The sequence below is a fragment of the Miniopterus natalensis genome, chromosome 17, assembly GCF_054644295.1.
Source record: "Miniopterus natalensis isolate mMinNat1 chromosome 17, mMinNat1.hap1, whole genome shotgun sequence".
NCBI lineage: Eukaryota > Metazoa > Chordata > Mammalia > Chiroptera > Miniopteridae > Miniopterus > Miniopterus natalensis.
In genome coordinates this window covers 31,247,812-31,271,287 of record NC_142097.1, presented here as the reverse complement: position 1 = coordinate 31,271,287, position 23,476 = coordinate 31,247,812, and the positions used below count along the sequence as shown (strand labels likewise).

The 23,476-nt window shown below is 49.2% G+C and overlaps 1 protein-coding gene across 2 annotated transcripts in view; it reads right to left on the bottom strand.

Moving 5' to 3' along the window:
* Positions 1 to 20,424, bottom strand: part of AKAP1 (A-kinase anchoring protein 1) — a 30,893-nt gene extending 10,469 nt beyond the window's left edge. Inside the window, exons 1-2 of one of the 2 annotated variants that reach the window (XM_016207216.2) lie at positions 20,385 to 20,424; positions 1,715 to 3,344 (exon numbers count right to left, since the gene is read on the bottom strand). In XM_016207216.2, the coding sequence (XP_016062702.1) occupies positions 1,715 to 3,320 (1,606 nt within the window). In that variant the 5' untranslated portion in view covers positions 3,321 to 3,344; positions 20,385 to 20,424. Of the gene's footprint in view, positions 1 to 1,714; positions 3,345 to 9,827; positions 9,869 to 20,384 lie in introns of those variants that run through there. The other variant, XM_016207217.2, reaches the window with a different exon arrangement.
* Between the last annotated feature and the right edge of the window lie 3,052 nt (positions 20,425 to 23,476).

Below are 23,476 nucleotides of genomic sequence, written 5' to 3'. Positions count from 1 at the left end.
TGCTTAAGAGAAATGGTGCTTGTTTAAATATGGACAACTCAATTGCCAGAAACAGATGACTCCTGAGATTCTATTAATTAGGTTATCTTGCACTGGTTTCTCCAAACCCCGGGCATAATCCTTTGCCAAGCAACCCGTGTACTCTGGATGCACAGTACAGCTTAGGAGATTCCCTCCCAGCTAAGTCACCTTGAAAGTGACCTCCTCCCTTAATACCAGGGGCGCTCAGCCTCTACACAGCAGAGCAGGACTGGATGGTATCCTCCGCCCTGATGACACCCAGAGGTGGCTCAGACCATGTCAGGACTCTAGCAGGCTACACTCACGGCCAGCTTCCAGCTTCCTCACACACAAGGCAAGGTTACCATGAGAATGCAGGTAAGACACAGTCTGGTGCTTGGCACAACTGAGTGCTCAGTGATTGATACTACTAGGCTTCTATATGCCGTCCCCACACAACCTCACACCTCCCCACCCATCACCATGCTCAGTCACAGCCTCCTCCTCTGCGAGGACTAAACTCAGAAGCCTTGGTAGCTACTACCAACATAGGGCTGGGCATGACAAGGCCAGAGGGCTTGTTAATTAACCTGAAGGGAAAAAGGCAAAGGGAAACTCCTTTATTCTTAAAGGATTTTTCACCCATTTTAAGATGCCTTTTTTTAAAAAAATTCCACCTTTTAACATCCCTAAAGTTAGGGTGCATCTTACAGTCTCTGACCTTCTACACTCATGATTGGCAGCATTTTTGTTTGTTTGTTTCCAAGGTACATAAAAAACTGTAGTGTCATAATCAATAGCATTTTAGAGGTCGCAAAATGTAATGTGTGGTACACACCAGGTGCTGCTGAAAGATCTGAATTCCCAAGAAAGAGTCCCAACCTTTCTGGAGCTAAAATGATAGAGAAAGGCCCAGGGCAAGCAAGTCAGAGGCCCTGCAGGGAATTCATGGGCTCTTCCCATGAGATCAATGAAAATGCCCCAGGGTAGCTGCAGAAACAGGGTCAGGAGCTGCTGACCTGGAAGTTAGCGGGTCTGAACTGTCTACGCTGGGGTCAGCACTCGAAAAACCCAGTGGACACTTCGTTACCAAAGTGCCCCTCTTTCCCGGGGGTGGACCTGCAGCTGCACGGAAAGAAAATGGCTGAGGCGCTCTGCAAAGGAACAGGTGACAGCAACACGCAGCAGAGCGCGAGCCTCCCACAAGTAGGCAAAGCTGGGGCCAATCTCTGGGCACTTACCAGGAAAGAGCTTCTGGAGAAGGAAAGCAGGTGAAGACATGGGAATAAGCACAAGATTAAAAGGAAATAAACCATTAAAAAAAGCTCACACCCATTCTCGGTACTCAAGAGAATTAAAGCTAAGGAGGCCCTCCATTAAAAAAAAACAAAAAAAAAAAACATTAACGGGTTAGTGTTTAAAAGAGAAAAAGAGGCACACTTAGGTCAATTGGTGAACCCAATTTTGATCTGGTTCCATCAGATGGGCTGGGGAGGGTCATTGGCTGCAGAATCAAGTTACAGCTCCCAGGACTTTGGGGTTCAAGGCAGCCTAACTTTTCAGTTACCCACCAGCTCTATGCTGTGCCCTGGCTTTCTGCAGGCCAGCTGGGACACAGAAGTAGCAGAGAGAGAGAGGCAGACTGGCAGCCTTTCCTACTGCATAAAGGGGGACACCCAGTCCTCTGAATAAGGAACGCCCAAGACCCTCCTACCTCCCGAATGATCTGCTTCTGCATCCATGGTCCATCCATCCTCAGTCCCCAAGTCTGACAACTCCCCCTTCAGCACCCCATTGCTGAAGGGCACAGTGCTTTGTGGCAGCAGTGAGGTGGTGGCCTTGTCCCTGGGGCTTGAGTTGGTCTCTGTACAAGAGTCTTCGAGCCCTGAAGTGCTGACAGAATCTGAGCACTGCCCGGAGGAGGACACTGAAGGGACGGCCTGGCTGTTGTCAGACATGCAGGTGACACAGCCAGCATCTTCCTCCAGGACATCTGCCTTGTCCAGCAACTCTCCAAGGGGGGTGGCTGGTGGTGGGCAGGGGGCCAGGGAGATGTGGTGCACAGAGTTCTTTGGCTTCATGTCCTTGGTGGGGCTGGACAGAGGGCTGGTCAGACAGCTCACATAGGTCTTTGGTGGTGGCGCGTCCTCTACTGGCAGGCCTGCCAACGGGAGGGCAGCGTCCAATGGGCCTAAGGCTGCCTCCACTGTGGCTGCCTCCACTGTGGCCCGAGTGGGATCTGAGACATCTTGCTCGAGGGCAGTTTTCTGGCAAACTGGGGGACAGCTCTCCTCCTTCTGCCCCTGGGGCTGACTAGCTGAGGCCTGATACATGCAACTTGCAATCTTGCCCATGGTGGTGGTGGCCAACACTTCTTCAGTCGCATCCAAGATCACTTTGGAGATGATCTGGAAGGCAGCCTGCTCAATCTCCTCATTTTTACCCAAGGTCTCCTCTTTGCTCAGTTCTCCAGCCCAGGCTTGGCCACCTCTGACCCGGGGTGCCGGTGTTTCATCATCCTTGGCCCGCTCCACCTGAGCCGATTCAATAAAGCTACTCAACAACTTCTCTGCTGTGTCCCCCTCCACCAGAAGCGGGCTGCTCTTCCTTTCCTCTCCCCCTCCTCCCAAGGGAGCCAGAGTGGGTGCCTTGCTGCTCTGCAATGCAGAGCCATGCTCCAGGGACAACAAGCCTTCTTCCAGCACACTTTCTCCCAGCACTGCGTCGCCAGTGCCTTCAGCCCCCAGCTCTCTCGCCTTCTCCCCAGGGCCATGCTTCTCTGTGGGGGCTGCGGGCTGGCCTTGCTGGTCCCGCCCTGTCTCGTGCCTGCACACCCCAGCAGCTTCCTGGGGGAACAGAATAGCCTTTGGGGATGGAAGAGAGCACTCCAGAGGAACAGGCTTGGCTTCATCACCCGCCTGGGCTGTTTCCACCCTTGCACTGTCATCTCTGCACGTTCCTGGTCGAACTCCCATGTCTGTGGTGTTAGGCAGGCTGCCTGAGGACTCTGATCTTCGACAGGCTGGATGTGCCCTCAGCAAGGCTGGGGGCTCTGTGGAAGGCTTGCTCACGGTGGCCAGCTCCTTTTCTGCCGGCTGTGTGACACTGGGTGGTGTGGACACTATTGCAGAATGGGCATCTTCCACAGGGGCCAGTTCCCCGATGGCAGGGCCAGCCCTCAGCTCCACAGCGCTGGCCTCCACTCGTTTTTCATGGCTGCCGACATGTTCTTTTTTACGAGAGAAAAACCACCACCAGCCAAGGAGTGCTAGCATTCCAGGCAGTGCCAAGGGGAAAAGTGAGCGGAACTGGATGGCCATCCTGGAGGCTTGAAGAAGTTATACCTGGGAGCAGGAGGAGAAAGAGGTGACATGAGAGTCTGGTAAGAGGATCCTGATGCAATTGCACAGGAAAGACAATCGACAGGTGACAGCAGAGCCGTGTGTGCTCCTTCCCTGTCCCTGAAAGGAGTGCCACCCCTCACACCCACTGGGTGAGCCACTGGAGGTAGGTGGGCAGGAAGAGACACCCCCCCTCTGCTCCCTCATCCACACACACTCCCTTGAAACAAGCTGAGCCTTCTCTTGAATAAATCCCTTCCTTCATCATTTCTCAATGCCAAATTCCCCCAAGGAGCTAATTATGTTTAGTGTTTTAGTTCTCTAAACTCACAGAAATCTTATCTACTCAGGTAGCATAGGAGCATTTTTAAACACCCATGGAATCCACATGTACGTATGTCCCTCACATGAACCCACATGTATGTATGTCCCTCACATGAACCCACAAAACCATGAGTCAATAAAACATTCGTTACACAGCAAGAGAGCCAGAACAAAGAATGAGTAAGGACAGGGAGATGCTCCAGGGTGAGGGGCCAACAAAATACACACTGTGGCATGGACACTCTTGGAGAGTCAAGACCTGGAGACCTAGGTGAGTTAAGAGAAATGTTATTAAGGGCCTAGAATAAGGCAGTAGAGATGTAAAGGAGATAGGTTTTTCATCTGTAAGATGAAGAACATATAGGATGACTGGTATAAGGATTAGTTGAGATATGTAGCAAGTGCTTTGCAGAGCAGGGTTAGCTCTCATGAGGTATGTGAAGGACTTATCCTAGAATGCTTGTATTCAGTGCCTCCCGTGCCAGCAAATTTTTTTCTGTATGCAAAAATTCATGTCTTCTTAAAACCCCAAATCGTCCACTAGCATGGTGAATTACACCTTAATTTGTGTTTGTGCTTAGCTGTAAATGCTTTACCAACTCTAGCTGTATCTAAATGTTTTCTGGCAAAACCAGAAGTGAGCTCAATGATCAGCCGAGGCTGGCAACACTGCTCCAGGACTTTGCTTCTCAGAGCACAGTCTGCAGACCAGAAGCATCAAGTATAACCTGGGAACCTGCTAGAAATACAGTATCTCAGTCCCACTCCAGACCTACTGCATCACAAGCTGCATTTTAACAAGCCTCCCAGAGGATTCACAAACACATTTGAGAAGGTGCTAGGAAAAGTGTTTCTCTAAGTGATGGGGGTGTAGGAGGGGGTGGGGAGGAGGTTATCTCCAGAAAGTGCCTCATCTTTAAAGATAAACCTTCCTGCTAATATTGGAAGATGAAGCAATAGGATTGGAAAATACAAAGCAGAGCTAAGCAGCAGCCAGGGCTCAGAAGACGTTGTTAATCCCTCCAGGTGGAAAGCTTCAATGAAGCTGCCTAAGAGCTTCAGATTCAAATGACGAAACCTCACTAGACACTTTCTCCTGCGACACCTAATCACCACCTAGTTTGCAATGTACTACCATTTTAAAGGTTTAAAGAACTCAATGTTATAAAGTCAAGGGAACGAAACTCAGGTTCTACTCCACATTAAATCCAAAATCCACTAACTAATAGATCTGTGGGGATAAGGCACTGTATGGGCCAAGGAAAGAGGAAGTTCGTACTGCTCTTAAAACTTTATGACCATACCTATGACCCCCAAATTCCCAAACCTGGAATCTTTTATTTAAAAACATAAATAGTCCTAGCTGGTTTGGCTCAGTGGATAGAGCGTCGGCCCAGGGACTGAAAGGTCCTGGGTTCGATTCCGGCCAAGGATGCGTACCTCGGTTGCAGGCTTGATCCCTGGCCCTGGTCGGGGCGAGTATGGGAGGCAACCAATCAATGTGTCTCTCTCACATCGATGTTTCTCTCTCTCCCTCCCTCTCTCTCTCTCTCCCCCCTCCCTTCCACTCTCTATGAAAAGCAATGGAAAAATATCCTCGGGTGAGGATTTAAAAAAAAGTAAGGAAAAAAATAAATAAAAATTTAAAAAACTCTGCATAAGCAGAGTTCTATATAAGAATGCTCACTGGGGTATTATTTGAAACAAAATTCAGAAAAATCATTGCTAAATATATCATAAAATCCAGGGACAAATCAGTGTTAGAAAAGTGAGCTGATTTCACGTACTGACATGGAAAAACTGCTGTGATGCCTAAAATAAAAGCTGTACCACCATGTGCATGTGAGGTCTGTGTCCACTTAACGCCATGAAAAAACAGGGATCCTATCAAAAATGGGTAGTCTTCCTTCTTTTGGGGAAGAGAGGGTTTTGTTTTTTTTAATTTATCTTTATTGTTTAAGTATTACAAATGTCCCCTTTTTTCCCCCATTGATTCCCTCTACCCTGAATCCCTCCCCCAGGCCTTCACCACACTATAGTTGGTATTCCATGGGTTATGCACATATGTATATAAGTTCTTAGGTTAACCGAGAGATTTTTTTTAGTTTCAGTGGTTCTCCAACTTGACTGCACATTAGCACCACTTGGGATGCTTTTAAAATCCCAAGCCTGGCCGAGCATGGCTCAGTGGTTGAGCATCGACCTAGGATCCAGGAGATTGTGGTTCGATTCCCGGTCAGGGCACATGCCCGGGTTGCAGGCCTGATCCCCAGCAGGCGGTGTGCATGGGGCAGCCGATCAATGACTCTCTCATCATTGATGTTTCTCTCTTTCTCCCCGAAATCAATAAAGATATACTTTAAAAATAAATAAATACATAAATAAATAATAAAATCCCAAGATGGCTCCCAATTTAATTAAGTCAGAATCTCTGAGGGTAAAATCCAGGTACCAAGTTTGTTAACCAAGGTGACTCCAAAGTGCAGTCAAGTTGTAACAACCTGCACACACCCAAAAAAGTAGGAGATTATGGAATATTTGCTTTGTGTTCAACGTCTTTCACATAAAAATAAATAAAATTTGAGAAGGAAAAGAGGCTACGGGGGAAGGGTGCTCTCAGGATACGGTAGTATACAGGAGACACAGCCCCTGGTCAGGAGATCAAGTCCCACCCAACAGGTCACCTGTAACAGGAAGTGGGGCTGGGATCAGAACCCAGGTTTTCTTCTTGTTAGTAAATTTAGATTCTGAGTCCTTATTAACTAGACAACCCTATTTCAGCAGGGTGTATAGTTATGATTCCCATAGTATTCTAGCAATTCTCTGATCTCAGGAAAAAGAAGAAATGGAATGGGATAGAGAGGAAGAAAAAGAATCCTATCTCTTAACAACCCATAGGTGGCAGTCTCCCATTTTACACAGAAGGACCCAAGGCCACAAACTCAAACTGGGTGTGTGTGTGTGTGTGTGTGTGTGTGTGTCTGTGTGTGTCTGTGTCTGTGTGTGTGTGTCTGTGTGTGTGTGTCTGTGTGTGTGTGTGTGTGTGTGTGTGTGTGTGTGTGTGTGTAAGGGGCAAGTTGCTCTCACAGATACAAACTGCCTTTTACAAGACTGAGAATCCTCACCCCCACCCCAGAACTAAAAGTTGACCCAAGGGGTCCAGCAGTTGATCCCACCCCACAACTGGAGACTGCAGAAACTGGCTATAAGGCAGAGGCCCAACACTCGAACACACACTGCAGTCTGGCTTTGGTCCTGCACCCCAGGAGATCCATGCTGCAACCCAGACCAGGCCCACCATGTCACTGGCCTCCTCCCACCTCAGGTATTCGGCTCCCAGCCCCAGTTCATACTCAACACAGAACCAGCTGCCTGGGGCCACTACATATACTCCTTGCCTGCTGCTCTGTAGCTCACAGGGACACGTCCACTCACTCACCTAACCCTCCCAGCACAGCTTGTTCCCAGAGATTGGGGCTCTAAGCCCCACCATCTACAGGCCCCTGTAGACAGGCAGCTGCAGCTACTTTGCTAATTACAGCTTAGGAAACTTTCTGCACCATTTCCAAGCCTGACCCACCCTGTTGTGCCAGGAGGGCTTCCTAGAAGGCATTTAATACTGCTACCCTGGTGCCATGTCACCCAACCCACAGAATCCTGACTAGGTTCACCTGGGTCCCCAGTGCCCACCATTCACATGCTGGCCTAGAGCTGAGAGACCCTCTGCTGAGGAACCAGAAGCCAGTTGCCACTATTCTTCCAGGCAAAGTCCTCCTCTCCAGGACTGCCTCTAGGGACAGAAACTGCCCTGGACAGGAAATGAAGTACTCCAGGCACTTGAAATAAGAGGTATGAGATCAGAGACAGGAGCAGATGAAATGGTTTATTTTTTCCTTGCCATGGTTAGGTATGAGCCATCTACACCACACACATAGCCAAGAGCCCCAGGAATCAGTAGCCACCCCATCCAAAGGTGATGTGAGAGCCTAGCAGGATTTCACTGAAGGCACCTCACAGGGAGCTCAGGGTGACTGAGGCACCGCTTCCCACCAGTCAAGAAAAGTCCCACTTCCTTAGCCCTTCAGTTCCTCCCTAGAGTCCTACCCGAGCCAATCTCAACTCACTCAGACAGACTTCCTGTGAACTGGTAAGGTGCCATTTTCCCTGCTTTATGTGGACAGAGGCCTGGACTGGTGGTGCAGGATGTACCAACCTTTCCTGAAGTCTCAGACAGGGCCGCCCCCTGTGCATGCACACACTTCAGCCTTACAAGGCTCTCTGCTTCCTCCCTTCCCCGAGTTGCTCTCTCTGCCTTTTTTTTAAATAAACCCTAACCTCTCAGAATATAAGTGGCATTTAACAGTGTGGATCTAAAAGCCTTCACAGGCACAAGCTAACTGAAGATGGCCTTCCCCCTCCCCCTTCTGAGGCCCAGGCCTCTAGGCAGGCCTGCCTCCAGTCAGGGAAAGCATGCAAGGCCCTGGCTGGGGCTGGCGGGAGGAGGCTTGGCTATTTTGAATCTGTTGGAATGAAATAGCTGCCTGCTTATTTTTAGCAGGTCCATTTACCCTCGAATAGATGCACGCTGGCTGGCTGCCCAGTAGTCACACAGAGCTGAGGGCAGGCACGTGTCACAGCCCCACATGACCTTGGTGCCCACCTACTACTCACCCCAGGTTCTGAAAGGGTTCCTTCTCTCTCCCCGAGGAACCTGCAGTTTCTCAGAACAGCTTACCTCTGGAGAAGTAATTGCTTCCCTCCCAACCCTGATGACCAGTGAGCCACTGCAATCTAGGGCCTTCTGCTAAACAAGAAAACCAATCTCTGGGAACAATACAAAGAGCGCTGGTCCCAGTGACTCAGCCTATTTGGCAGCAGTTATTGTGAAAAAAGGGCTGCATGTAATTAATTAATGGGAAAGTCCATCATAAAAACAAGAGCTTAGGTGCCAAGTTCAGTCTGGGCTTGGGTCTGGTCAGTGAAGTCACATCCACTCTATGTTCTGAATGGACTTTATACAGGGGTGGGCAAAAGTAGGTTTACAGTTGTTTGTATAGAAAATAATACAATAATTAATAATAATACAAGAATAAACTGTGTTTCGCATACTCACAAGTGTAAACCTACTTTTGCAATCCTGGCTGGTTGGAATTTGAACATTTCTTCCATTATTCCAGGGTTATGTGCTCACCAACAGGAGGCTAGAGACACTCCATCTCCTGAGGGTTTCGCACATAAAGTTCTTGCCACGAGGGGGCACTTTTCCCCTTGAAGGGGGTCTTCCAAGGACAGGGAATGATCCAGAACCTAAAGCCCAGCACTTGCTGCCACTGCATTCAAAGAATAACAATAGACTTGTGGGCCAGGCCAAGGTCTCCCCTCTCCCTCTTCTCCTCCCCCACCCCCAATCCTACGACCCTCACTCACTCCCAACCCCCCGAGTTTGCTGGAGGAGGACAACAAGAGTGCCTCTAGGGTTGTACAGGATGCATTAACCCAGTACATCAGGTTGAGGATATGCACACACATTCAAATGTGCTTAAGTTTCAGCAAGAAAAAGCAGCTTACAATCCAGATGGAAGAGTCAGTGTGTGTCTCACTCTCACATACATACATACCAGCACCCAAGACCAGTTCAGAAACAGGCAAAGAAAACTCAAGGAAGGCTGTCTCAAGGGCCAGAATTTCCTTAGGTTGCAACGGTGGGTTAATGACATCGATTAAGGTTCTAAACCCAATGTCTCTTTGGGGGTAGGAGGGAGCAGTAGGTCCCAGAGTAGGACAGAACAAGTCCTGGAGCAGAGGCTGAAGAGCTAGCAGGGGGCCAGACAAAAGGAGTCTGACCTTTACTGTCAAGGCAATGGGCAGTTGCAACATGGCCAAACCAGAGCAGGTCACAAGAGGCAAAGGCCTGGCTGATCCCCAAGCAGCAAATGAAGTCCAATATTGGCAGCCACTTAGTCACAGGGAGCTACTGAGCACTTGAAATGTGACCAGTGTGACTGAGGAATTGAATTTTAAATTATATTTAATGTTACTTTACTTTAAATAGCCACGTACAACTGGTGGCTACCTAGTGGACAGCACAGTGCTAGAGGGTATTCCCAGGAGACCTAAAGGAAACACAAAAGCTGGATAAATGCTGAGAGGGCCAGCACCTACCTTGCCGGGCAATGTTCGGTCCTGCCACTGAGGGTGGGGAACGACGGCAAGCTGGGCCACTCACCCTCAGCAGCATGGCTGGGGGCCCAGGAATCAAAGCGCTGGAACCATGCCTCAGGTGTGTTGGTCTCAGCCCAGTCTCGGTGTTCACAGGGTTGTTACCTTCATCCTTAGGGTACCTGAGTGAACTGTGAGGTCCTGCCCAGGGCTGTCCCCCACACCCTCCATTGTGATGGCCCCACAGAGCAGCCTGGTCAGCCACCCTCCTAGTTCTGGATCACAGAACACTTCACAGCCTACTCACCAAGAGACTGGAGGCTTCACCCAACAATGTCTGGATGGGCGGGCCTACTCAATAAAGCCTTCTCCGGCCAAAATGGAAACCCAGAGCATGGTATCAGGAGCTCCAAGTAAGTAGAGTCAGAAGTGAAAAATCCCATCTCTGGACATAGTCTCCAATTAAGAGCTCTTCCTCCTCCAGTTCAATTAAAAATTAAACTCCCAGTTTGGAAAAGTTGGTAAGTGAGGAAACCACACTAGTGCCAACTGCCCAGCCTCCCTCCTTCTCTGCTGACCCCTCATGGCAGGTCCAGTCTCATTAGGCTTCAAATGATAAAGGGGGAAAAATCAGTACCTCCTGCAAAGGTCCTCCCATTGCTTCAACTGGGGGGTAGGGATGTAGTTTAAAATTTTTTAATGACTGTGGTGATAAAGCAGGTGCCAGGAAAGCATTCCTAGGTACACAGAGTTCCTGCCCAGGACCACAGAGCACTACACAAGACTGCCCAAAAGGCATGAAGTTGTGATCAGACAACAAGCTTATCTAAAAGCTAGTAAAGATGACATGTGACTTCAAACGGAATCAGAAAAGATGTTGGTGTGAGGCAAAGACTCTTCACAGCACCATCTCAGGGGACAAAGTAAAGAGGTAGACACTGATTTTCCAAATGGCAAACTCAGAAATCACATAAAGGCATAAGGTAATTTCTATTCACCAAATATGTATTGGTACCTGCAGGGTACAAAGCACAGTGGGTCACAGAAATGAATCACACAAACACACTACCCTCGAGGCACTTGCAAGTCCTTTTGGGGGGAAAAACACCAATGACTTCTCCTCTAGTGGGCCTATTATTGCCACCCTCTGCCACTGACCAACTGACAAGTTTGGTCCAAGAGTCAGGCAAGTGTCCTGGCAAGGGTGGGGGACAAACATGAACCAGGCTACCAGTTTCTCCAGATTAGGATGTTCTAATGTACTGTGGTGGGAGACAAAAGGATAGCAGCCCAAATGCCAGCAATGTGGGAGCCAAGAGAGATTCAGTTGGCCCATTCAGTATGCAGACTTTCTTTCAATACTTATTTTCACCACTACCTGGTGCCCAAATCCACATCCCTTCTCATTTGAACTACTCCATAAGGTAAAGCCAGGTCTACTGGTTCATTGGAAGGGTTCTGAGGGCCTAGTTGTCTTTGCCAACTTTCTACCAACCCTTCTGTCTCTGGCCACACCCTGACCCATGCCTTCAAAGAGGCTTGTCCTTGTGCATGAACCAGCTTGCTCCTTGTTGGCTGCCCACCCTTGCACACTTTGTCAGCAAGCTACTAGAAGCCAGGCTCCACAAAAACAAGGGAATAAATCCGGAAAGCAGGGGCACAGATCCAGGAAGTAACACAAGAGAAGGGGAGAAGGAGTTCCTAGGAAGCAGAGCCAGGGACAGGGTGCATCCCAGGAGCAACATGGAACGCTAGTACCTGGCATGTTTAAGCAAATGCAAGGAGCTCAACAGCAATGGCTAAGGCCCAGGGGAGAGTCAAAGAACTGATGGGAGAGACAAAGAAAACAAAGCTAAGCAAACAAAAGAAATTAGGAGAGGAGAGGGGAGAGGGAGACAAGAAAGGAAATATGGAAAACTAAGAACTCTGCAGCCATAGCAGTATTTATATCATAACGCATACTACCTCTATCCTGAAGATGGGGGGGAGGAGAGGAGTGTAGGAATGAGCGAAGTCCCGATCTTCCAGAATAGAAGAGCAAATCAGATAATATAAAAAGGAAGGGAAGATGGAAAGGAGGGAGGGAAGGAAAGGAGGAAGGGAGGGAAGGAGGGAAGGAGGGAGGGAGGGAGGAAGGAAGGGAGGAAGGAAGGAGTATACTATTTAGAAATACATAGGTAGGGAGAACAATTAGAAGATGAAAGCAGCTGCCTCCAGAAGGGAACATAACAGGAGGGAGAGCAGTCAGGGGAAATGGCTGTTCTTTCAAACCTGTGCAAACTCAAGTCAAAACTTCCTACAAGCAATACTTTCATAGAAAATTAATATACTTAAGTATTAAATAGTAATGGATGCTCTGTTACCATATAGCTTTTATGTTTCTTTAACCATCATAATAAATATATATGTCATCATCATCTATGTACAAATGTATAATGTTTTATTTTCTCATAAGTGATGCTAATTTTGCTTCAGAGACACGCCCCCCCCCCCCCCCCCCCAACTGCCCTGGTGACAACAGTAATAATCACAAAGAGAACATGCTTATTGATTGATCCTTTGGAGCAAGGCATCTGGCTCCCACCCGGTTGAGGTCTAGCCAGCATCAGGTAACAGGACCCCTTGGGCCTAGTCATTCCATAAAGATTTGAATACCCACTATGAGCCAGGTTCTGCTGGAGATGAAAGAGCTCTCAGAAAGCCAAGGTGGAGGGAGGGGTAGGTAGGGAGTCACATTTCAGATCTCAAGATACTACAAAGGTGCAGCAACTAAAAGTAATAAACCTGCAGCCTCTCAACCGCTTCAGAGAACTGAGCCCTAGGCATCCCTTGTACATGATGAATTAACTATACTCCTGGGCATCTAGAATGGTACTAGTTGGGAGAGTTGAGAAAGTCACTCGATCTTCTGTGTTCTGTGGTTTCGCTGAGGAACCCAAGTGGAGAAAGGCTGGATAAAGAGCGTGGGGGGTGGGAGGAAGCTTTAGACAGAAGGGTCAGGGAATGCCCCTCTGAAGAGGTGATTGCAGAGCTGGAAGAGTGAGAGGCAGCCATGCCAAGATCTGGGAGGAGAGGGAAAGGAGAGGGGAAGAAAGTTCCAGGCAGGGAGAGCATGTGCCAAAGTCCTAAAGCAGGAACAAGCTTGGCTGACTCAAGAGGCAGCAAAAAGGGAGGTGAAGATGAGGTTGAAGGGCTGCTGCCAGAGAAGCTGCTCCCCAGCCTCACAGGGCAGGTGCCTGCTGAAGGTCAAGAACCCGGAGGAACAGGTTCACCAAACTTCCTCCAGAGAGGGAAACCAACTGGCCTCAATAGCCAAGGGGCTCTAGTTTCTAGACTAATAATCCGAGGCTGATTCAGAATCTATTCCAGAAACAAGGTGCCTGTGGCCGGTTAGCATGGCAGGTACACACTGTGTGAGTAAACAGGCCCTCTTTTTCCTTCAGGTTCTCAGCAAGTACGTCTGTAAGAAGCCCTGGAGTCACACCATTTATCAGTCTTGGGGAGGAGAGGGGAGTGGATGGGACTGGGAGCAGACAAGCACGGAGCCCTACAGAAGCCCTTGCCGCTGCTTTGAAATATATTTTGCAAAAACCACCTCGCTCTCTGGCCAACATAAACCACAGGCAACAGAGGGCCTTATATGGCTTGAAGCTTTCTTAATCCGAAACATAGATGGGCTGGAGTTGGCAGCTCCAAGTTAGAGGAAAGGGGGAGCCAAAAAGGGGCGGGGAAAGAAGGGATGGCAGTGTGGAACAGAACTCATTTGTCAAACTCCTTTTTCATCTCTCTTCTAAATTACTGGCTCCCTATAAGAGTTCCTCCTGAGGGACATGGCATTGCCTCCTCTCATGTTCTTATTTTGGTTTAAGCAAGAGTACACCAATACTCAGGCAGCCAGCACATCCATAGCTTTACAGAATTTTTAGTGTCCATCTGGTGGCCTGCCCTTAGGTTGGATGACTTCCCATAAAAATAGGGTTATGTGAGTTCCTAAGAAATTGGCCGCTGGGGCAACAATGGGTGTCATTCCCCTGGACAGCAATGTCATTCCCCGGGGCCCACTGGGCTGCCTCGGTCACATGCCTGCCTGGCCCAGGAGGCAGGGTTGGGCCCCTGCCACAGATCCAGAATAGAAAAGGCAGCCCCAGGAACATCTTGAGCAGCTACCTCTCTCCCCCACCAACAACACCCTATGATAGTTCCTAAGGTGGGTTTATTCTCCTTCCTCCGGATTAGAAAGCAGCAGCAGCTTCAGCCTCAGGACCTGCTCTGTACACTGAAGGGACATGCACTTGGCCCTCCTAAAGGATACCAGCTGCCAAAAATAGCACGACAGCACATGCATGGCCAGGTGGGCCTCACCAGAGTCAAAGGACAAAGCAAGGAGGTTCTGCTCAGCACAGCCTTTTCTCACCAGAGACAGAGCTCAAGGCACATCAGAGTGCAGGCCTCCCTCTAAGGCAGCTCAGGGCAATTCCTTCCTGCTCCTTTCTCTTCAGAGGGACAGGCAGGAGGGGAAAGAAGATTTACAGGGGACTGAGCTGGCCTTCAGATCTACTGTCAGAGGCTGAGGTTGGAGAAGGGGCTGGGAATGGCAATGCAGTGTGGGGATGAGGGCTGGGATTGAACAAATCCTGTGGCCTCCTCCAAAAGGGACCAAGCTACTGCCAGGCAACAGCCTAGTGAGGGCCAGGGGATGATCTCGTGACCTCCATGTGAGGTCTGACAGGCCACATTATTATTAGCCAGGGAATAAGTAACTTCAAGGTTGTCCTCTCAACCAGGCGACTGAGCAAACCCAAAGTCTTCAGAGCACTTTTCCAGGCCTTCCAGGCACAGCTACGGTCTACAAGGCTTTCTTAGTCACAGTCATTATTTCTGCAGCTCAAATGCACCAATAGTTGCATAATTCTGATGATAAAACATGGTTTTGGAAAGGTAGGAGCATTAAAGAATAGGATCCTGAACTTCAGTTTCCTGTCAAATGAAAATGTTCCATAAAATGGGATACAAATATCTTCATCACAGGGCTGAAATGTAGCTAAAATGACTCAAAATACCTAACAGTCTGACTCAGCTTGTGGGACAAAGGATTTTAATCTTATAAAAACCCAGTGTCGTTTTCTGGATGAGGCTGGAGGGTTAATGGGGCAGTAAATAAGAAATAGCCTCTAAGCATGGAGCTATAGAAACCTCATCTAGGTCCAAATCCGGCCCAGTCCTGAGTCCTGACATCAGCATACCTTGCTCAGGGCCTCAGTTTCCTCATATACAAAGTAGAAATACCTAACTTCAGAGTTGAGAAAGAATAAGAAGGGAACAGCTCAGAAAAAAACTCCTAAGATGCTAGGTATACAGTAAGTGCTCAGTAAGTATCTGTTATGCACCTTATGCTGTCTGGCTCCAAGAAAAAAGTCTCTCACATTATATGCCAAAGGTCAGTCTAGCAGGGTTCAAACTAAGCACACTCAGGATTAGACAAGGGAGCATCCTGAAATAAAGCCCATTCCCTAGAGCTAGCCCTACACCACCACTTCAGGATCCCTACTGTGGGCAACTCTCCCCACCGCCTTCTGTAAAAACAGGCCCCCTAACACTGAGATGGACTGACTAGAGGGGTGCAATGAAAATGACACTAGTTTATAAGATATCTGCAATCTGTTTAGCAAAAGGCCCACACTGGGATCCTGCAGCAAGTATTCAGGTAGGTGAAGGACAAACAGGTCAGCTGGCATCCGAAGACCAAGGATAGTGAGCACAGGCCTTGGAGAACCAGTAAGGACCTTTAAGATAATAAACAAGCTCTCAAACCAATACGGCTTTCCAAGGGCTTAGTGTCTGTTTCTTTGCTTCATGCTCCCATTCCCAGATCCCTCACTACCCTCCTCAAATTGTTTCATAATTGATCACTGCTCTCCAAACTGGCAGACTGCAACTTGCTTCTTAACATGCCATGGAGAGAGCTAATAAAAAATTTGTCACCAAAGCTGTTTGGTTTATGGGCTATGAAAGATGAAGCCCAAACACATGATGCTTTAGCTTTTAGACTTGAGCAAAGAACTAAGACCAGTGCTGTCCAATAGAATCTTCTGGGATGATGAAAATGTTCTAAGCCTGCACTGTTCAATACTGTAACCACTGGCCACCTGAAGCTACTGAACACTTGAAACGTGACTAATATTACCAAGACACTAATTTTTAAATTTTATTTGATGCTTAAAGCTTCAATTTAACTAGTCACACATGACTGGCTACTACCCTCTAGGACAAGGCAGCTCTAGATCCTCTCCCCTAAGCATCACTTTAGAAGAGACTAGAAGAGAGTGTAAAATATAAAAATATTTAGCACAGCAGCACCTTAGAGCTAAGAGAACTTGAGATGCACCTGAAACAGTGGATTGGTTTTTTAAAAGTCTTTGACCTGTACTACCCACTGAACCTAGCATCCTAGCCCAAAACCACACCTCCCCATACACAATCCTGCAGGCAACTACACCCAGGCACTTTAGACTAAGAGCTCCCAGGAACAAAATCTGAATGCCTTCGATGTTGTCCAACCCTTTCACCAGCTGAAGAAACTGAGACCGCAGAGGGCCAACAGACCTGCCTGGAACCACATCTAGCTTTCATCCCTGCAAGTTGTACCAAGCCCTCACCACCCCCCAATCCAGGGCTCTTGCCAGCTAAGCCCAGTGGTGAAACAAGCCTTATCAGCCTGCAGCACTGTATACCTTTATTCCCAGAACTCACCTGGGGCCCTGCTTTGTTCCTAAATGCATGGGCCTCAGTGACACCCAGTTAAGTGAAGGCAGCCAGCCAGTATTACCAGATGAAGACAGAATGTTTACTATCAACTGTTGCAAACTATCAAACCAAGTTGTAGAAACATCCAAATGGCAAGGACCTGGACAGAACAAAGACCATTTAGTAGGAAGAAAGGAAAGTTAAGGAATAGGACATTTTGAAAGCTTATTACTAAAAGCCAGTCCTCAGAATGCTGAATTTGATAAACACACTCCTTCACTTCAACAATCTGCTTAGAAAGCAACAGAAAGATTAGGAGAAAAGCCCATGGATTTGACTATGCCTTGGTTCTTCTCACAAAAGCCCTCTAGAGGACCTAGTTTAAGTCCAAATCCACACTTGTCAATTTCTATACCCCTCAATTTGTATTTCTATTGGCCCTTGAAACAATCCCAAATGACCTCCAGCTTCACCCTCAATTGCATTTAGGTATGAGAATTAAAGGATTAGGGAGGTGTTTGCTCACAGCTCACCTAGCACAGTAGCTATCAAGGAAAAGGTACCCTCTAAATTTTAGTTCCCACATCCCCACCAATTACTTCTCCAGCCAGACTGTTCTACTCAAAATATTGTCATTGATCATGTTTTCCACCACCCAGGTTTAAAATTAGGTACCTGGACCAGCAGGTTTGCTCAGTCGGAGTGCCACAGATGATGGGTACTTAATGTTAAATGATCATAAAGGTGAATTGAAACCTGAGTGAGGCATGACACCAGAAAGGGATGTGGAAGAAACTGAACTTGCCCTAGAAAGCAAAGATTAGGATTAAAATACATCCCACATAGATTAGCAACTCAAACAGTATGACATGATTTAAATGGGACAAGGGGCCCATAGGATTCAGCACCTCCTCTCAGAGCGGAGGAATACTCAGAATGGCAAGCTGAAGGTATTAACTTGTACACAAAACTGGCGACTTCCCCTCAATAGCACAACAGACCAAGCTGCAGAGAAGCCCTCATTCTAGACTCACAGGGAAGATTAGGAAGGAGTGGCCTGGGGAGAATGGGCTGCTGTAAAGTACCAGCTCACCAGGCACATGGGGTGCCTGCTCCTCAAAGCCCTGAAATGAGCATTCCATCAAGTCATACTTGTTGCAGGCTAGAGCCAGGACGCGGCTGGCAGTGGGGAAACCAATTTATTTTCCTTTTCCTCCCAACCAAGTTTCCAGGCCAGAAACTGGGGGTGGGTATTTTTAATAAAATTCAAATCACTCGAGTGATTCAAGAGAAAATGTCAGTCTCAGAGATTCTTTAAGGCGGAATAAAGACAAGACTTGAGCACCCATCATGCACAGTGCTGGGTCTCACAAATATTATCTCAACTTGTCTTCAGAATGAGGAGAGGGAACACTGTAAAGGCCAAAACTAGCCTTCACCCACAAATCATGGTTAGGACACAGGTCCAAAGTCCACCAATAATTTGGGTTACCAGGTAGAGCAAAACAAATTACTTTAAAATATTGATGCTCAGCAACCTTACACTGGAGACACATCCACTTGGCACCAGAGCAGGCCACTTAAAACAGACACCTTCACTGTCACCATGCAGTGGCTACGTGTAAATGTATTTCCTAGATACAGTTGGGAGGAGGAACTGATAGTCACAAGACTCCAGCAAGACACAAATCCATTAAACCAGTCTCACTCATAGGCCTGGATGGGATCAGTTACCTGTAAATTCTAGGCCATCATCTAACAATACTCATGACAATAGAGCCTATTTAATCCAGGTCGGCACTGAAGCTTCAGTGATTTGCATACCTGTAGGATCCAAAGGACCTCCTCTGGCCAAGTGACAACTTCAACTGAGAATATATACAGGAATCACTACCCAGAACCCACATAACTAGTTAAGAGGTGAAAGAGGGAAGATTCAACACAACTCCAAAAGCTCCCAAAACATAACTTCACATGCTTCCAGTGCTCAGAAAGTCTTAAATAAGCAGGTGAACCACCTGAATGCCAAGAACAAAGAAATCTGATATATGACCATACCATGCATGCTGCCCCTCTCTTCAAAGATGCTCAGTACCTTTAAGAGCAAAGAAGATGGGTGGTGCTTATTAAAGTCCAAGTTTTGCTTTCTAAATAATTTTAACTAACTTGGGAAGAGCTTAGTTACCCCAGCACGCTAAGGTTACTGTTTGGCAGAATTAATAGTTTATTGTGAATAGTGTTACTTACTTCATCAGTAATTGCGACAAAGGTGGCGGGTGGGGGAGAGGGAGAGGGACGGTAACAGCAAACCAATGAACAGATAGGATTATACCAGGTGTCCAGCAGCCCAGGTTTCCCTGCAGGAGATAAATTTAAACACCAAGTAGCCTGAACTTCAGCAGGGAAAGACAGCTAGGTTAATCTAATTGCTCTGCCCATGCACTCTACCCGGCTTCAGAGGCCTCCACTCACACCTGCAATGAGGTGCACCGGGTTTGTGTTAGCAGCGCAGGGGGCCAGGAAGGCGCTGGCCAACCCGGGCATCTCCGCTGGAGAGGAAAATCGCGAAAGGCCCGGGGCTTACACGCAGTCCCGGGTCGGTTCCACACCGCCCACCACCAACAGCTCCTTTCTTCCCTGCGCCTCTCTTGGAGGGGAAATGGGAGGAAACGTACCCTAGGGCACAAAAGAGTTCAACTGGAGAAAGGCCGCGCCGAGGGGTCGATGACGACGGCCTCTCCAAGCACATTAAGAGCTCGATCCGCGAAACTCTCACGGTCCCTCCAGAGCGCCAGCGGGAAGGCTGCGGGGTGCCTGCCAAGCGCGACACGTGACCTACGCGCCCCGGGGCAAGAAGTCAGCGGGCACACCAGGCAGGATGGGACGCCTCCGCCCCTCCGGACACCCTTTATGGGCTTGCAAATGCTAACCCTCCCTCTCGAGAGACACCAAGCCTTAGACCTCAGGACCCTAACTCGGTTCTAACGGTCCCTCTACCCAAAACGGGGATCCAATCACATCCGGTCGCCTGCCCAATCCTCCCAGTTCTGCAAACCGAGCCCCTTCCCCGGGTTCGCCACACTGAACTCCCAGGGCCTGGGCTACCTGCTCAGGTTTGCCACCGCCAGGCCTAGGAGGGGAGCAACCCGGGACCAGCCAAAGGGGCCTAGAAGTCGGGCGAGGTTCCTGAAGTGACCAATTCAACTCCAACCCCTCAGGAGAGAGGAAGGGGTGCCCGGGGGCCTTGGGGCACCTCCTCGCCCTTGTGAGCACCTGGCCCTGCCCACAGCCCGCTCCGCCGCCGCCTCTCCCGGCTCAGACTGGGTACACACGACCTTTGAAAAGTAAACGCCTGTGAGTTAGGCGACCTTGGGTGGGACGCGCTCAGGTCTATCTCCAGGGAAGGTGTGCGCGTTCCGGGAAAGTTAAGCCGTAGAAGGGTGGCCCGGGCGTCGCGTCCTCACCCCCCGCCCCGGAGAATGGTGACGCGCGTGGGGGACACCGCGCGGCTGCAGAGCGCCGCCTCAACCACGCACACGCGATCTGTCAGCAGGAGCCGACGGGCAGGCAACCCAGACCGGGAAGATGAGGGGGCGCGCAGGCGACGGAAGGGAAAGAAGGGCCTGCTTGACAGCGGGCGGCGGGCCGGAGCCTCTCCGTTCGCACTAGGCGCCCGGGGCCTCCGGAAAGCAGGACACCTGGAACGCGCACCGCACTCCCAACCTGCACCCTAGGCTCCCCATCACCCTGACGGCGTCGCCCTCCGGCCCCTGCAGGCGGTCCCCCGGCCAGCCGCCCCCACGCGGCCCAACTTACCAGCTCCTCGGCGACCGTCGGGATACGGAGTCCACACCCGCCGCCGCCCCCCGACCCCCGACCCCCGCCTCAGCCCCCGAGGCCGGGCCCCACGGAGCCGTGCTGTGGCCGCTCCCCCACGTGCTCGCCCAGGCCGTTGGAACACAGAGACATTAAATACTGAGGACGCGCAGCGACGTGCCTGCGGCGCAACGCTAGGCCCCGCCCCCCGCCCTTAGGTCCCCGCTCTCGCAGGGTTCACCTGCGCGTGCGCGCCGAGGGCCACTCCCGCCTGCGCCTCTCCCAGCTGCGCCAGAGGGGGCGCGGTCTGGAGTTCTTCACCAACATCCCGCCGCCGCCGCTCGCGCCCCGGCCTTGCTCGAGCTCTCGCGAGATCATCTATAATCTCGGCGGGGCTCCGGGGACCGGCGGGGCTGGAGCCTTGCAAACCCCGAGGGCCCGGGGAGCTCTGTGCTCGCCAGCCCGGCGCGGGTGCTGCTTCCCGGCCTCCAGGCGGTCTGGAGGGGCAGTTAGACCACTCACTGGCCTGCCTCGGGCGCCGAGAGCCCCCGGAAAAGGCGGAGGGCCCGGCGAGGGGCTGGGCTCCGCGCCGCCCCCACCGTGTAATGCATAATCAGGTGACCATTGCGAATTGCTTAACTGCACAATGGGAGTATCGGGTGCGACTTTCTTGCCCATTTCCACCACTTGATAGTGGCGAAGTGAAACAGACATTTTCCTCTAAATGGGTTTGGGTTTTGGAATATTGCCTGCCAAGAGAGAGTCACCGTGAGTCACCGACTCCTCCAGGAAACTTGGAGAAGTCAGTTGTCCCCACAAGTCCCCAAGGATGGGGTTCTGCTGGCCAGGCCCGCTCTCAGTCTTAACACATAAGGGCTTTAGGTGAACATTTATTGAGCAAAATATAGGAAAGAGATCATGCTAAGTACTAACCATTATTTAGGGGAAATACTTAATCTTCACCAGTGATTAAATGCAAATTTAAATGACAATGAGATACCATTAATCTATTGCGTTTTATGTATAAATTTTTACATATATGAGTTCCAATTGCAGGATGTAATTAGTGCCATGAAGAAAGCAAATAGGAAACTGAAATAGAAAAATAACAAGAGGAGACCTATTTTAGGTCCTGTGGTTTGAAATGGCCTTTGGTGAAACTTAAACCTACTGGATGAGAAGGATCTGGCCTTGCAAATTGTATATGGGAATAAGGGTTGGGGAGTGTTTCCAGCAAGGCAACAACAGGCAAAAACAGGAAACAACTTCTGGTAAAGTGACAGATCAGTGTGGATGGCATATAGTCTGGTGGGAAGAGTGCTGGAAAAGGGGATTGGAGAGGTAGGGGGAGGAGGGTTTTGGGGGGATGGCAAGGGAACTGAGCCATCTTATAAACCATTTATTCCAAAACCCATCTTAGTAAAGCTTGGCTTTTATTCTGTTCTGCTCAGCCCCAAAGCCAGGCATGCTTCTACCTCCGGGTCTTTGCACTTGCCATTTCTTTCCTCCAACTAGAATATTCTGCAGAGCTCATTCCCTCACCTCTTTCAAGTACTTTGCTCAAAGGTGACCTACTCAGTCTCAGTGAAACCTTCCCTGGACTCCCTATTTAAAATTGGAACCACACACACATACACAATCTCCTGTCCTTCACACCTTTATTTTTTTTCTTTATAGCACTTAGCACTATCTATATACTATATAGTATAGTTCATTTATTTTATAACAGTAAGCATTATTGAGGTCATGGCACATAGAGGGCACTCAGTAAAAATATATTTAGTGACTAAGTAGGAAGTCTGTTTTTAAAAGGGACCTGTAGCTGCTGTGGAAAGAAGGAACTAGAGAAAGACCAGCATGGAAGCAGGGAGGCCAGATGGGAGGCTGCTGCGTAGTCCAGGTGAGAAATGATCCTGGCCTCAGCTAAGAGTCATGGCAAGGGATATGAAGAGACTGCTTTGGATTCAAAATACATTTTGGAAACAGTAGCCAACAAGACTTGCTGATGTCGTTGAGGGGAAGGAAAAGAGAACAATGACACACTTCCTTTGGCTTGAGTTACTGTGTGAAATGGGGTGCAGTTTCTTGAGATGGGGGAGACAGTAGCAGAGAATCATTAGTTTCATTTTGGACCCACTCAGTTTGTACTGTTTTTTGTGACATCCAAGTGCAAATAGTAATTAAGATGGATATGCAAGACTGGAGCTCAGAGGAGTGGTCTGGGTGGGAAATATAAATATGTATTGAAAATCATGTAAGAAGCGGATATTTTAAAGAAGGACAATGCCCTGGTGGTGGTGGAGGTAAGATGTCTACAAGAAGAAACAGAAAAGGATGGGGGGGGCAGGGGTAAAGTCCTAAAAGTGTTGGTAGGAAAAAAACAGGGAGAGAGAGGAAGAAGAGAGGGAGATGAGGCTACAGATATGGTTATGAGGAGGGACAGAAAAGGGGACAAATGTGATGGATATGTGAGTCATATCCTATGTGTGGGGGCATGGGCAAAGCCGGCCAGGGTGAAAGGAGCGAGGGAACAAGGGGTGTGTGTAATAACTGCAATACCAGGAGAGGTGCAAGACACAGATCCAAGGGGGGTAAGGTAAGTACCTAAGAGTTAACGGTATTCACAGCTGGAGAGCAACCCTGCAGCTGTAGCTGCAGACCTGGCAGCTCAGAGTGGAGGAATGCGGGGAGGGGAGGATTGGAAGGTAACCCTAAAGACGTGGCCTTCAGGAAGATAAGATTACGTTGTTGGACTTAAACTTTAGCATCAGCTAAAAATGGGCAAGGGTCTACTCAAGGCAGGGATTTTAACCTAGGATGCATAAAACAGCTTCAAAGACATCCACGAATCCCCCGAAATTACTCTCATGGCTTTATAAGTATGGTGTTTTTCTGTGGAAATGATTATGGAGAGCTTCTATCAGATTTTTCTAATCATGATGTTCAAAAAAGAAAGAGAGCCCGGCCAGGGTGGTTCGGTGTTTGAGCATTGACCATGAACCAGGAGGTCAGGGTTTGGTTCTCCCCCACAGGTCAGGGCACATGCCCTGGTTGCGGGCTCGGTCCCCAGTAGGGGGCATGCAGGAGGCGGC